This window comes from Molossus molossus, unplaced genomic scaffold (assembly GCF_014108415.1).
Source record: "Molossus molossus isolate mMolMol1 unplaced genomic scaffold, mMolMol1.p scaffold_m16_p_14, whole genome shotgun sequence".
In the NCBI taxonomy this organism is placed as follows: Eukaryota; Metazoa; Chordata; class Mammalia; order Chiroptera; family Molossidae; genus Molossus; species Molossus molossus.
Genome location: NW_023425349.1, coordinates 36602633 through 36617336, shown reverse-complemented (window position 1 = coordinate 36617336; position 14704 = coordinate 36602633). Strand labels below are relative to the sequence as shown.

General features: G+C 42.6%; 1 protein-coding gene across 1 annotated transcript in view; it reads right to left on the bottom strand.

Annotated features, from left to right (window-relative positions):
• Positions 1–6318: 6318 nt before the first annotated feature.
• The window catches only part of DDX58 (DExD/H-box helicase 58), a 45282-nt gene continuing 36896 nt past the window's right edge, over positions 6319–14704 (bottom strand). The window contains exons 15-18 of the mRNA XM_036261522.1: positions 14484–14654; positions 13173–13324; positions 9028–9171; positions 6319–7367 (exon numbers count right to left, since the gene is read on the bottom strand). Of these exons, the coding sequence (XP_036117415.1) occupies positions 7032–7367; positions 9028–9171; positions 13173–13324; positions 14484–14654 (803 nt within the window). The 3' untranslated portion in view covers positions 6319–7031. The remainder of the gene's footprint in view (positions 7368–9027; positions 9172–13172; positions 13325–14483; positions 14655–14704) is intronic.

The window sequence follows — 14704 nt, the reverse complement described above, 5'->3', positions numbered from 1 at the left end:
GAACTCTACCTCTGATAATTTGCTTAACTTTATTTCATTGATCTCATCTTCGATAGAGTTCTCTTGTTCTTTCATTTGGGATTTGTTTCTTTATTTCACCATTTTGGCTATCTCAGTGGATTTGGAGCCTGCCAAATTTTCCCTGTGGGTGTTGGTGTTCTGCTGTTTGTGGCTCCCTCTACTGGGTTTGGATGAGCCTAGGTGGGCCCATGTTAAATACCACTGTCAAGTCTTACTTTCCTGGGAAGATTTGCAAGCCCTGGAAAGGTTCAGTTATCCTCTAGCTTTTTCCTGGAGGCTAGTAGTCTCAGTTACTCAGTGTCTTGGAATATAGCCCTGGTGTTCTGCATAAGAGTATTTCCAGAGGGTGGGATAGATGCTGGTTATTAATGAGCCTCATTTTGCATTGGGTGGGATAGACGCTGGTTATTAATAAGCCTCATTTTGCATTTCTTTGCCTCACCTGGGAAAGGCTGAATCTCTGAGGGGAGGGGCTGCTGCTTTTCCCCACAGCTCGAGGAAGGAGCTCTCTGGCCACCATCCTTTGTGGCCACAACTCAGCAAAAACTCTGAGTGCCCTCCAAATGCCGGGTGCCCCCACAGAGTTCCAGCCTAGTCTGCCCTCCCTCCTTAGTAACTCCCAGGTGAGTGGCTGTGGCTATTTTAGCGCTCTGTCCCAGCTCTCTGCACTGTGGAGCGGGTTTGGTCTTTATTCCCCAAGGGCGCTGCTCACAGCTAAGACTGCTGCTGTCCATGGGCTCCCAACCCGCCACCCTCTCGCGCCTTGGCAGATCCTACCAGTGTCCCTGGTTATATGGTCCTGTCCTGCTGCTCTTCTGTTGTTTTTTCCTGAGGATTTGTCTTTATTTTAGTTGTAATTTCCATTTGGTCCTGGGAGATCATCTGTGTAGCTTCCATTCACTCCGCTGCCATTTTCACATCTTCTAAGCCTATCTTGTGCACAGCTGGGTTGCACAGGCCTTTCTGGTGGCTCCGCACACTGCAGGTCTTGTGGGTAACTGGATCGCACAGTCCCTTTGGGGACCCGGCTCTATGCCTATGTTATGGGCTGCTGGGTCGCACAGGCCTCTCTGGTGCTTCAGCTCCCTGCAGGTCCCGCAGTAACTAGATTGCACAGTCCCTGCTGGGTCGCATGGCCTCTATGGTGCCCCAGCACCTCGCAGGACCCACAGGCAGCTGGATCGCACCAGTCCCTCTCGGGCTCTGGCTTCCCACTGCTCTTGTGAGCTGCTGGACCTCACAGGCCTCTGTGGAGCCCCAGGTCCCGCCACTTGTGGCTGGGGAGTGCTGCTGCCCCCGTTCAACTCCTGTTCAGCTTTTGCTGTAGTTTTGGGGGATGGTTCTCAGCTGCTGGTCTGTGCTTCTATTGCCTGGGATGGATGTCTGCTCCCCTGCCTCTCTTGCTGGGGGTATATCTCTACTCTGATCAGACTGCTACTGTGGAGGATGGTGCTGGGCTCCTGGCTGTCCACGGCTTTCCCCACAGGCACCTTGGCAGCTCCACTACTGTGCACTGGTCTGTGTTGACACAGGGTGTCCACTGGTCCAATGGTGCCAAGTGCACTGGTGGTTCAGGTTGCTGGGCCCTAGCCATTCCCTCTGCCTCCTCCCAGGGAAGACCCAGAATCTTCCAAAATGATGGGACCTCCCCGCAGCACAGGGAGAAGCGCTCTGAAGAGCCGGTTGCTCCCCTCCACAGCACAGGAACCTTCTGCTCCATGTCTCTGCACTGCACGAGTTTGGTTGTCCACCTTCACATCCACTCACACTCTCTCACACACTCGCTCACTCTCTCACACACTCACCCTCCCTCTGATCCTGCCTGCCGCCATCTTCCTATTTGCTTTTGATACATATTTTTTAAATATTTTTTTCTTTATTGATTTTAGAGAGAGAGGAAGGGAGAGGGAGAGATAGAAACATCGATGAGAGAGAACATCAATTGGCCGCCTCCTACATGCCCCCCACTGGGGATTAGGTCCACAACCTGGGCATGTGCCCTGACCAGGAATCGAACTGGTGACCTCTTGATTCATGGGATGATGCTCAACCAGTTAGCCACACCAGCCAGGCTATAGCTGATATTTTTAATAGTTTCAATAATTTACATCCCAAGGTCTGAGGCCTACATATTAAATACAGAATTATTGAGTGGAATTTATAGTTTTATTGCACAATATAGTAAGACAGAGTTACTGGTATGACCCTGAAATTAATACTCTAATTTGGTTCTGGTTTCTAGTAAGCACCAGGGCTGGACACCTCTATTGTGTTTCTACAGGATGTTAATATGTCCCATGAGTAAAAGGTTCCAGGGTCACCCTGGCTGGTTTGGCTCAGAAATTAGAGTGTCGGCCTGTGGACCAGAGTCTCAGGTTTGATTCCCAGTCAAGGGCACATACCTTGTTTGCAGTTCGATCTCCAGTCCTGGTTGGGGTCATGCAGGAGGCAACCAATTGATGTGTCTCTTTTACATTTATGTTTCTTTCTCTCTCTCCCTCCCTCCCTCCCTCCCACTCTATCTGAAAATCAATGGAAAAATATCCTAGGGTGAGGATTTTAAAGAAAGGTTCCAGGGTCAGGCCCTGGCCAGGAGGCTCAGTTGGTTAGAGTTTTGTCTTGATAAACCAAGGTTATGGGTTCCATCTCTGGTCAGGGCACACGTAAGAATCAACCAATGTGCATAAATAAGGGAACAACAAATGAGTGTTTTCTCTCTCCCTCTCCCTTCCTCTGTCTCTAAAATCAATAAATTTTAAATAAGTTTTTTAATAAATGAATAAAAGGGTTGCAAGGTCAGTGCATTTGGGAACCACTGGGTTAAATGGGTCTTGTGGCCACAGAACTGACGCGAGGACACACAGTGACAGTGGATGCTGTAAATCACTCGGAGGGGCGAGGCGGCGGCACACAAATGGACACCTGCCTGACCACAGACCGCTCTCTTTAGAGCACCTCACAGCGCTTGCGTTCCATGGGACACAGTTAAGGAAATGCTGACTGTTTGTTTGTTTGCTTTTTAAATTCAAATCATATCAACTTTAAGGGCAAGAATCCGCGTTTACTGACCTGCTGTACAAGCAGCTATTTGCTTGAAGGCAACTTTTCATTTCAGGCGAAAACATCACAATGTCAGGACGGGCAGGGACCGCAGAGTAACAAGCTCTGTGGCTGCATAATGGGCTGTGTAATAAATCACCTGCGGATTCTAAGATCACCATTTTGCGACCTAAATATTAGGTGCTCCCTTTTTGTGAAAAACATAACTTTATTATAAAGTTTATTGGTATAAAGGATGTATATCACACCATGTACAAATAATAAAATAGTACAATACACTTTATTCTAGGCCCTTTTGCAATCTGGTCTCTGACCCTGCTTGACTAGCTAGGCCACTTTGCAGTTTAAACTTTAACCCTGACCAACTGCATTCCCTACATTGTCCATTTCACCACAAAACTTGTTTTACCGGATTATTTTGTGGACTCCAAGGGAAACTGAGGCATTGGACCATGGCTTGTGACCATTGCCCTGCTGACCATGTCTTACGATTGACTCCAGCTGTTGGCCATATCCATCAACTCCACCTGCTGACCATGAGTCAACTGAAACAACCATTATTCTTTTTTTTTAATCCTCACGAGGCTATTTTTCCATTTATTTTCAGACAGAGTGGGAGGGAGAGAGAGAAAGAGAAACATCGATGTGAGAGAGACACATCGATTGGCTGCCTTCCGCATGGCTGCGACCAGGGACCGAACCACAACCGAGATACGTGCCCCTGCCCGGAATCAAACCTGTCTCTTTGGTCCACGGGCGATGCTCTACCCCCTGAGCCAAACCAGCCAGGGCATGACCCATTATTTTTATCTCACACCCCCACTTGCTGACACCACTGAGTCAGCAGATCCTGGAGAGTCCAGTTGCCCCACCAATCAGAAAATGAATGATGTATGTTTATGGTCTTGTTTACCTTGTCAACGTAAGACATATTCAATTCCATAAAGAATTTTTGTGAGTTTATTTGAGCCAAACTGTTGACAATTGCCAGGAAGCAAAATCTCAATGGACAGAGATAATGCTCCAGAGAATGGCAGTTTTGCACCTTATTTTATACGTTATAATCAAAAGAGAAGATACAAGTGGTGATTAACTAGGGAGGCAGGAGAAAGCAAAGCGGGGAAACCTCTGGGATTAGATGAAAAGTAAGATGATAGACACAAACATCTTTCACATAGGTGGGTACAGGATGGTTAACAGTCAACAATTAGCTCCGCAACAATGACGGGATCTGTGGTCTCTGCAGAGAGGTGTCTGTGCTTTGAGGGCTCCGGAGAAAGGAAAATTACTTTGACATTCCAAAGATATGTTATCATAGATGCAAAAAGACAACAGGCTTAGTTAAGGTAAAGATTGACTTATGTCAGGGAAGATGCCGGTCAAGGACATGACTACCTGCCATAAACTTCTTTTAGTCAAAAAGCTTTTATTTCAGACCATCCATTGTGGCTATTTTAGGTCTCTGTTTGCCAGGTCGCCACGCAGGCTTTTCAGGTTAGCAGGTAGCCCCTTTCCTCCACAACCTAGCAGCCCTTCCCTTTGACTCTCACTTTTAAAATTCTTGCCTTGTTCTTTCCACCTTAGAGCATGTCTCTGGTTATGCTGAAGGCTATCTTCTCCGACTTGCAAATCAGAATAAAACTCTCTTAATTCCTCAGAAGATTCCTGTGGACTTTCATTTACACACTTGAGGAATTTCAAAAAATACACGTGGCTGAATGCCCTTCCAGGACGTTCTAATGGGGGCTGGGCACGTGCCCATGAAAAGCACCCCGGGTTGGTTCTGAAATGCAGTCTCTGATCCAGAAATCCAGTGACCAGCACTGGGAAATCAGTCAAGAATTTTCATTTCTTAAAATCCTACTTATACCAGTTTCTTTCATTCAATGAATATTAACCAAGTGCCTTCTCTGTTCCAGGCTCTATGTCTGGCATGGCTTGACTCCATGCTAAAATCAAATGATGAAAGTTTCTTGTTTTAATTTTAGTTTGTCTTCTGTTGGCTGAAGAGAAGAAAGACAATTCACCTTCATCTAAACTGGACCATTTAGAACCTTAAAAGAACTTTTCTCAAATAGATTTCCAGTGCATGTTTTGTATATCCTATAGGAGTTCTTGAACAGCAGCATCCAAAAAGGGCAATTTCATATAAAAAGAGATACTTGTGATTTATAATAACGTATATATTTGGTCTTCATTCCCCGTGTCTGGCACAGAGCTCCTAAGACTCTTGGAAAGTCCTCTGAGCAACAAAGATGTCTCTTGTTATGTTAATGAGGTGACTTTTGGACCACCAACATGAATTACAAACAACTAATCTGAATCTGTTTTAGGCAGATGCTTAAATTTCCCAGAATGCAACACAAAATACCTTGGCCTGGACAGAAACAGCAAAACTCAAGCAATTTATCTCCATGTCTGAAAAACCCCAAACTAAGCTCTGGGGTACAGTAAACCTTGTTAAATGACAGAGGGGTGTCATTTGGATATGCACTATTTTTATTTATTTATTTTTTGAAATAATATTTATAGATTTCAGAGAGAGAGGAAGGGAGAGGGAGAGAGAGATAGAAACATCAATGAGAGACAACTGACTGGGCATCTCCTGCATGCCCCCCACTGGGGATCGGGCCCACAACCTGGGCATGTGCCCTGACTGGGAATTGAACCAGCAACCTCTTGGTGCATGGGTCAATGCTCAACCATTGAGCCACACCCGCCGGGCTATGCACTATTTTTAAACAGAAAGAACAGCTGAATTAAACTGCCTCAGCAGTGTCATCCAAGGGGCTAACAGAATAGAGTCCAAGTGTTGTCCGTCAATTGTTATTGGGAAATGGCTTGGGATGACCATTCACAGGGAACAATGACACAAGTTTTGAAAATCAATAAATTGATTTTAGGGCAAAATGTACAATAAACTAAAAGAACAGAAATCAACTTCTCAAGAAGTACTGTATCATTTACATGTCCTATTACTAAAAGCTGTCCACCATAGAATTTTATTTATTTATTTATTTTTATTGATTTTAGAGAGAGGGGGAGGGAGAGAGAGAGAGAAATAGAAACATCGATGAGCGAGAACATTGATTGGCCACCTCCTGCATGCCCCCCACTGGGGATTGGTCCCACAAGCTGGGCATGTGCCCTGACCGGGAATCAAACAGGTGACCTCCTGGTGCATGGGTCGATGCTCAACCACTGAGCCACACTGGACGGGCCACTATAGAATTTTAAGATTACATGCCATACATTGCTACATAGAGAACATGAGTATATGCAACCATTACATAGATGTACATGTATATATGTTGATCCCTGGGAATTATCAACAATTATTAAGGGACCAGCAAAGAGGAACCAATTGAAAAGAATGGGTAGAGCTAGAAGAGATAGAAGCCAAGAAGGAGTTCCAAGAAAAAAAGTACTCAACAGGGCTCAAAGCAGGAAAGAACTCAGAGAGAAGGACTAAGAAGTGTCCAGTGGATTTGGCAACCAGAGTCACTGGTGACCTTGACAAGAAAAATTCCAGTAGATTGTTAAAGGCAAAAGCTGCTTTACAGAAGGTTAAGGAAAGAAAGTGAAGCATGAAAACCTTTCAACATTGCATCCATTCATTTATTTATTTATTTATTCTAATAAATGTACTGAGTGGCTACTGGGTATACACCGGCAGTTGGTTCAGAAGGGGAGAATAGAAAGAGAACAAGTTGAGGCTTAAAATTTTTTCCTAAGTACTTAGAGCTCTATTGGCCTATGACACATTCAGTGTTGGTTCACTCATGTGTGGTTTACATATATGATATAATACAAACTGTTGAAAACTATGAACAGAAGATGAATTAAGTGATAAATACTCAGTACGGTACAAGCCTTAGGTAAAATCTTCGCAAGCGAGTACAAACGAGTCATGATTTACCCACTGAGGATAATTTCTTCTTCACTCAAGATCACCCATTCCCTGCAGCTGAAGATCGGGATCCTGAAGTCGCCTGGGGCATTTCTGCAGCATCAAATGGTAGCTTCTCAAAATGAAACTCCTTCCACTTTGCATACAGTCTCTGATTTCCAGTTGCAACATCCTCCACAACAAAACTTTCAATTTTTATAACTGGGATCTCAAATGTCTTATACTTCACATGGATTCCCCAGTCATGGCTGCAGTCCTGTCTGGCACAGAATATCTTTGCTTTTTTCTCAAAAATCCCCACATTCTTTGGTTTGGGGTGTGATTTACTCACAAAGCGCTCCCTGAAAGCATCTCCAACCACAGTGTAATGGCTTTCCTGTAGATGAAGGGGTTGAACATACAGAACAGGATGTTAGAACTGGTTCACAACTGTGATTAAAAAAAGAAAATTCCACAATAGTCTGAGATGAAGAGCAGTGGGATCCCACTTATTTTACAGATGGGGAAAAAAGGAAATATGGATTCACCTGAAGGCCAACCCAGAATCCATGCAGCCTGACTCCCAATTACATGGGCAGAAGTGAGGGTCGGGGTGGAGGGGTAAGTGAATTGATAGTGGACATCTCATTAACAGGAGGACTAAGAAGTTTCCAGGCAACCTAGCTTCTTAATAGATACTCTTTATTAATTCAGATACAAAAGGGGCATTTGTTGCAGATCTGTGAAGCCCGAGGTCCCCAGTGGCTGGACAGGCATAAGCCAAAAGATATAGGGAGAAACAAAAAAGGGTCAGTGTGGATCTGAACAGGGTCAGGGACGAATGTGTCCTCAGGCCCCACCTACAGCCAATTTTAGAGCAAACCTGAAAAAAGTCACACAACACAGAACAAGATCCAACAGACCACTCCCTCAGGAAAACGTAGTCTAAAAGGGCCACCTTCAATAGGAAAATCACCCAGCTGAAAGGATCTTTTACAGCTAACGAAGCAGACTCAGAAAGGTCTGGGAACGTGCCAGTACCACCCCTAATATGCTTCCTGCTCAAACAGTCAAAGAGATCAGAGACTTCAGCTTTCTGAACACCAACCAGAACCCTAAAGCCATCACTCATCATCTGGCCCAACCCAGGCAGTCCGCCCAACCCCTCCACTGGCAGCAGCTGAGTTATTTCCAACTTCTGTCTTTGGAGATTTTTCTAACCTTTTATCTAAAAGTTTTAAATAAATAAATAAATAGCCAAGCTGCAGACACTGTGTTTTAAAAATAAGGAGATATTTTGTTTATAAAAGTAATTCATATCCCGAAAAGAAAGTTTGGAAAACATAAAATAGTACAAAGAGGAAAAAAAATCATGAGAGTCTCCCTGTAAAATACTAATACATCCCTGTAGTCTTTTTTCTTTCTTTCTGGTCAATAGTGATAGTGGTATTGTTGCTATTATTTCACACAGCTATAATCATAACATATTTATAATTTTGTATCCTGGTTATTTTTTCCACTTTACCATTATTTTGTAAGGAGTTTTTTCATTATACTGTATAAACTTCATAACCATTTTGTTTAATAAACCTTATCTTGGAATAATTTTAGATTTATAATTAAGTTACAAATATAGTCCAGAGAATTCCTATAACCCTTCACCCACTTTCATAAATGCTAACATCTTACATACCACAGTACATTTGTCCAAACTACGAAGTTAATATCAGCCCCTTACTATTAACTAAACTACATATTTTACCTCTCTTCCCAGTAAAACCCTTTTTCTGTTCTAACATCTAATCTAGGAGACCACATTGCATTTAGCATAACCATTTTTTTAATGGCTACATAATAATTTACTAAGTGGCTGTGCAGCAGTTTTTTAAATGATTTCTTTATTGTTAAAATTAAGAGTTTTTTATTAACTTTTTAGCTTTTGTAAAATACATGGACCATGACATGGGTTTTAAGGAAATAATAGTATTCTTATTATAAATGTCTCACCAGTCACGCTACAAAGTGACCCAGTGTGCTTTGTGGAAAAGGCTGCTTACCTCTATCACTCTTATATCAGCTGTATAACATGCAAAGGCTTTGCACTTTCTGCAAAGCAGTTTTTTATTTTTCTTATCGAGTACAGGCTCTACTTTTCCTTTACAATCCCTGATTAATTTTTCATGAGTCTGGATCTGGTGAATCTACATGGGAAAAAAAGAAACACCTCATAAATGTAATTTAAGTATAACTAGGATACACACACACACACACACACACACATATATCATTCATTCATATCCACATATATGTACATTATTTATTCTGCTTTCATATACACTTCCATGAACATGTCGTACCTGGTGGCTTTCTAAAAATCCCATATATAATTTTATTGGTTCTCCCAACTCTTTGTTAGTCATGTTTAACTATGGCCTCCAATTAGTCTTTTATTTTATTTTATTTTTTTGTTAATCCTCACCCAAGGATATTTTGCCATTGATCTTTAGATAGAGTGGAAGGGAGGGAGGGAAAGAGAGAGAAACATTGATGTGTGAGAGACACATCAATTGGTTGCCTCCTGCGCATGCTCCACCTGGGGCCAGGGACTGAACCTGCAGCTCAGGTACATGCCCTTGACCAGGAATCAAACCCGAGACCCTTAGTTCCATGGGCCCATGCTTTAACTGCTGAGCCAAACTGGTCAGGGCTCCAATTAGCCTTTTAATTTCCTCATCAGAGTTGCCCATAATAGCACTAAAGATGTCCATAAAATAGTCATGTGAACCATGCTCTCTACTTTAGTAGCTGGCAAACTTAAAATGTCCTTCACAAATAAACATATGATATGCACTGACTGTTTCAAACATAATTGCACCCACTTCCAGTGCATAAACCCATTGAATGGAACAGCAAGCAGAAGAGCCCCATCATCTAAATTCTTTGCTTCTCTCTCCTCTTCCGACCATGGAGAGTGCTGTCAAATTACAGTAAAGTTAAATGTATGTATAGTATGACTGCATTACATTTCAAATTTAGGCCGTGGCTAAGTAAAACTTTCGTTTATTTAAGATAAACATAAGACTCTAAAGGGCAAAGAGAGGGAGGCAGACCAGCTAGGAACCTCCGGACCCTAGGGAAGTTCCCTAGGTCTTGTTTCACCTCATATACCCCAGATTGGAGCTGAAGAAGCTGGCAGCCAGATATGCCTAAAGTCTTAACAAAAGCCTTCTCTCTCTGGTCAAAGGGCCAGGAAAGAGGCAGCCAAGAAAGACAGAAAACTTTTAGCCAATGACTATTCAACTCTGGCCAAACACCAAAGAATAAAACAAAACAAATGAAAAAAACTGTGACCCAACCTCCACCCAAAGGCCGAGTGGGAACCCTAGAGTTCCACTTTGCAGGGTCACAATGAAGCACCCCAATACTCCCACCTGGTGGTGTCACAGAAGGCCCAGTAGGGAGCCAGGACTTTCATCCCTGCTTAGTAGGCCCCCCTTGCCTATGGTGTCAGTGGAGACCATGTGGGGAGCCAGAACTCCACCCAGCAGTAACAAAAAGCCTCCCCCTCATTGGTATCAACATAAGCCGAATGGGAACCTAGACTTCTACCTCCACCTAGCAGTGGTGAGACGATGTCCCACCTCTTCTGCCAGAAAAAGCCATCTAACACAGAAGGTTAAACGAGATCCCAAGTCTCATAATATGAAAATGTTTGGGTTTTAATTAAAAAACCCAGAAAGATCTCAAACTAAATGACAAAAAACCCACGATCAATGGATGCCACCACTGAGAAGACAGATGTTATGATTATCAGAGAGATACTTTAAAGCTGCAATGATAGAAATGCTTCAATGAGTATTCATAAACACTCTTACAACATGAACAACTATAAAGGCTCAACAAAGAAATGACGTTACAAATGGAGTTAGCAGATGGGCCCAACAGCAAAATGGAGGGAACAAAGGAAAGAATTGGTGCACTGGAAAGTAAAACAATAGAAATTACTCAACTGGAACAACAGAAAGAATATAGAAAGAAAGAAAAAAAAAAGACTAGAGCTTCAGGGAGCTTTAGGACTATCAAAAAAGATCTAATATTTATGTCACTGGAGTCCTGGAAGAAGAGGAGAAGGAGAGCTGAGCTTAAAAAGTACTGGAAGAAATAATGGCTGAACACTTCCCAAACTGAACATAATGTAATATAAACTTATGGATTCAAAAGCTGAACAAATACCAAACAGATAATCCAAAGAAATCCACACCAAAGCACATTATGATTAAACTTCTGGAGACTAAAGACATAGAAAAAAATCTTAAAAGTAGCCAGAAAAAAAAAAAAAAGACACCTTACTTATATAGGAAAAACAATCTGAATGACAGCAGATTTCTCACCAGTGACCATGAAGTCCAGAAGGAAGTGAGACAATATTTTTTAAATGCTTAAAGAAAAAACTGTCAACCTGGACTCCTATACCCAATAATATATCCTTCAAAAATAAAGGGGAAATCAAGACAATCTGAGAAACTAAAAGAATTTGTTCACCAGTGGAATTTCCCTAAAAGAATGGCAAAAGGAAGTTCTCTAAACAGAAGGAAATGATAAAAGGAGTCTTAAAACATCATAAAAGAAGGAAGACCATGGTGCTTTCCAGTGTCAGCCGGCTGTAAAACAATCCACCCCGTCTCACTGGTTCATAGTGCTGCCTCTCTTTCATCAGACGGTATTTTCAAGTATTCCAGGTGGAATCAGAGAGCTTAGGTGCAAATCCTGTTCTACCACTTAGCAGCTGTATGATTTGGGGCAAATGCCTCAGTTTCCTAAAATACGAAATGGGAACAATTACAGCACTACCTTGTGGGCTGTTGCGGAGGTAACATGAGTGAAGGACCACCTGGCACAGGCTTAATGCTCGTCAGTGGTATCCTTGGTCTGTTAGGCTAGTCTTATGCTAAAAACCATGAAAATGTTAATGACCGTGATTTGTACTTTAGTAATGGGTTAGGGCAATCTCCATTCATCAGTTATCTTTTCAGAAATATCATAGCAATTTTTATCTATTTACTCTTTTATATAAACTTTGAAACCATTTTATCAAATTGAAAATACTTTGATTCTGGGTTGCAATAAACCTCTAAGTGAATTTGGAGTAAATGCACATCTTTAAAATATTCAGCCATTCCATTCAGGAGCATAGCATATTTTTCTTTTGCCTTAATTTATCTCATATCTCTCAGTAAAAGTTTAATAGTCATCATTATTTATTCTTCAAACATCTCTGGTTAGGCCAGTAGCTAAACAGATGGGTTCTGCCAGCTCCACCCTTAACTAACCATGTGGTCTACTGCCACTGAAGCTCCCACACCTGTTTCCCTCCTATAAAATCACAGAAGGGGCTCTACTGCAGGACTTGGTGGAGAATCCATGTTCTGTATGTGTGAGTTACAATGAGCAGAAATTCAGTGAACATTACAAATGAAGAAACTGATGATTTAAAAGAGTAATGACCTGAGGTCACATCTTGTAAGTGGCATGGAACCAATGACACTAATGTTAAAGGTCTCCTCCAGCCTGCAGTGTTCAATGCTTCCGGGATAGTCTGAGATGGAAATTTCTGCAGAGTCCGGAGAAAGTGTGGGTATGCATACATGTGTGTGTGTGTCCGCGTGTGTCGATTTTCCCTCATATATGGTTCCATGCTTCTGAATGATAAAGGAAATTATAAAATGAAGGTTACCACCAAGAGGCTGAATTGAACAGGTGTGCCACTCCAAAGTATACAATATTATCCATACCTACAGTTAGGCATTCCAATACCTCTACAGTGCAATGGGAGCTTTTCTCTGAGGACTGTGGATGTTGGAAAGAGAGATCTGAGGAAAAACCAAGAAGGACTATGTCTTGTAATGGTAGGGTGTTGTCCTCAAGATAAACAATCACTTAAGCATGATTCTAGCACAGTCTGCCTTTTAGATCTAAAAACACAACTTTAGGTATTAGCATGAATACAATATATTTTAATATCATTGAAACTTAACAGCAGAATGAATTTGATGTTCTTCACTGCAGGATAAATTTTTAAGCTTAAACTTTTTGTTCTAATGCAACACACAGCCATCTGATAAAAGGTACCGACCACGCTCACGTCCCCTATCTGTTACTTATGGTCAGATTCTGAATGAGTAGCACAGATGAGAAGACTTACCTTTTTTTTAAACACTGCTTCATCCCATGTCTGAAGGCTTGAAATGGAGTCATTCATCATTTTTTCTTTGTATATGTTTATTTTTTCTTTTTCAATTACATCAGCATTACTAGTCAGAAGGAAGCACTTGCTACCTCTTGCTCTTCCTCTGCCTGTCAGAAAATAAACATTTCACTTGGTGTCTTTGACTTAAAACTCTGATAAGTCTGAGAATAGATAAGCAAAGGGAAAGGGGTGTCCCTAAAATTCAACTCTGGTTCACTGACTCCAGAGAAGTCAGTGACTTCCAGGGAAGCAGAGCCGTAGGAGATGCGCAGACTCGGAAGCAGGTGCACACCTGCGCGTTAAACACACAGGTGAACTGGGAGCCCACCTCAGACTGGCATCCTCTGAGTGTCCAGGCTACAATGTGATCGGACAGCCACATCATCAGAAACTCTGCTTTAACTACAGTCCAGCGTGAACCCTCAGATGACACCATGAGGGCTCTAAGGTGAGGAGTAACAGATCCTCCCTCAGGAGCCTTCTAGGAAATGGGGAAATGAGCTATGTTCACAACCCCCAGAATGCAGGTGGAAAATGAGGAGCTCTGAAAGATACAGAGTCACGATGTTCAGGACAGAGATGCCTGCCGGCTGGGGGAATCCAGGACAGGCGATGTGGAGGTGGGGAGAGGTGAACGATCCTCACGAGCAGTACATGAGCCATTCCCACAGCAAGGGAAAAGGAGGAATTCAGGTTGGCTGAAGTGAATCATGAATCAAGGGAAGAAAGAGAAACAAGGTTAGAAAGATAAGTCGGTGCTGGATCTGAAAACTCTATAACATCATGAAAATTAGGGAACCACTGGAGTTTCTATACAAGGAAGTGACATGCTCAGAGCTGTTTTCCAGGGAAAGTAATGTGGCAGCTGTTGTTACGGAAGAGAGACTGATGAGGAGACTCTAGTTCAGGTGAGACGGAAGAGCTCTTTGGATACAGGGCCCACAAGCACCACGAGCACAGCCGGGAACGGTACACATTGACTGCCAATGTCTCAACCCAGTGGGGATTATCCCTCCAAAAATACGTTAGTCGATGTTGGTCAAGTACACAGTTTTCACTGTAACAAGAATTAAAACAGTGGACAAAACTGTAGCTGCCCAATCTTGGCCAAATTAGCCACCTTTAGGGCAGTAATACCAGAGTCCACTGTGCCATTGGTCACACACACAAGTAGGACTCAGTAAAGGAGAAAGGCTGAAATGACAGACACACCACACATCAGATAAACTGGCAGACATTTTATAAGGGTGTCAAAGCTTCTCTCACCTCTGGTTTGGATCATTTTGATGACATTGCCCACATACTCATACAGGATGACCAGATTGCACTGAGCAATGTCAATGCCTTCGTCAGCAACGGAAGTGGCAATCAGAATCTTCTTATCTCCACTGGCTCTGAACGCATCCAGGACAGTTTTGTGCTCAGTTAGGGTCATTCCTGGGTCAGGCAGAGGGCATGATATAACTCATCAGAGGCATTTTACCCTT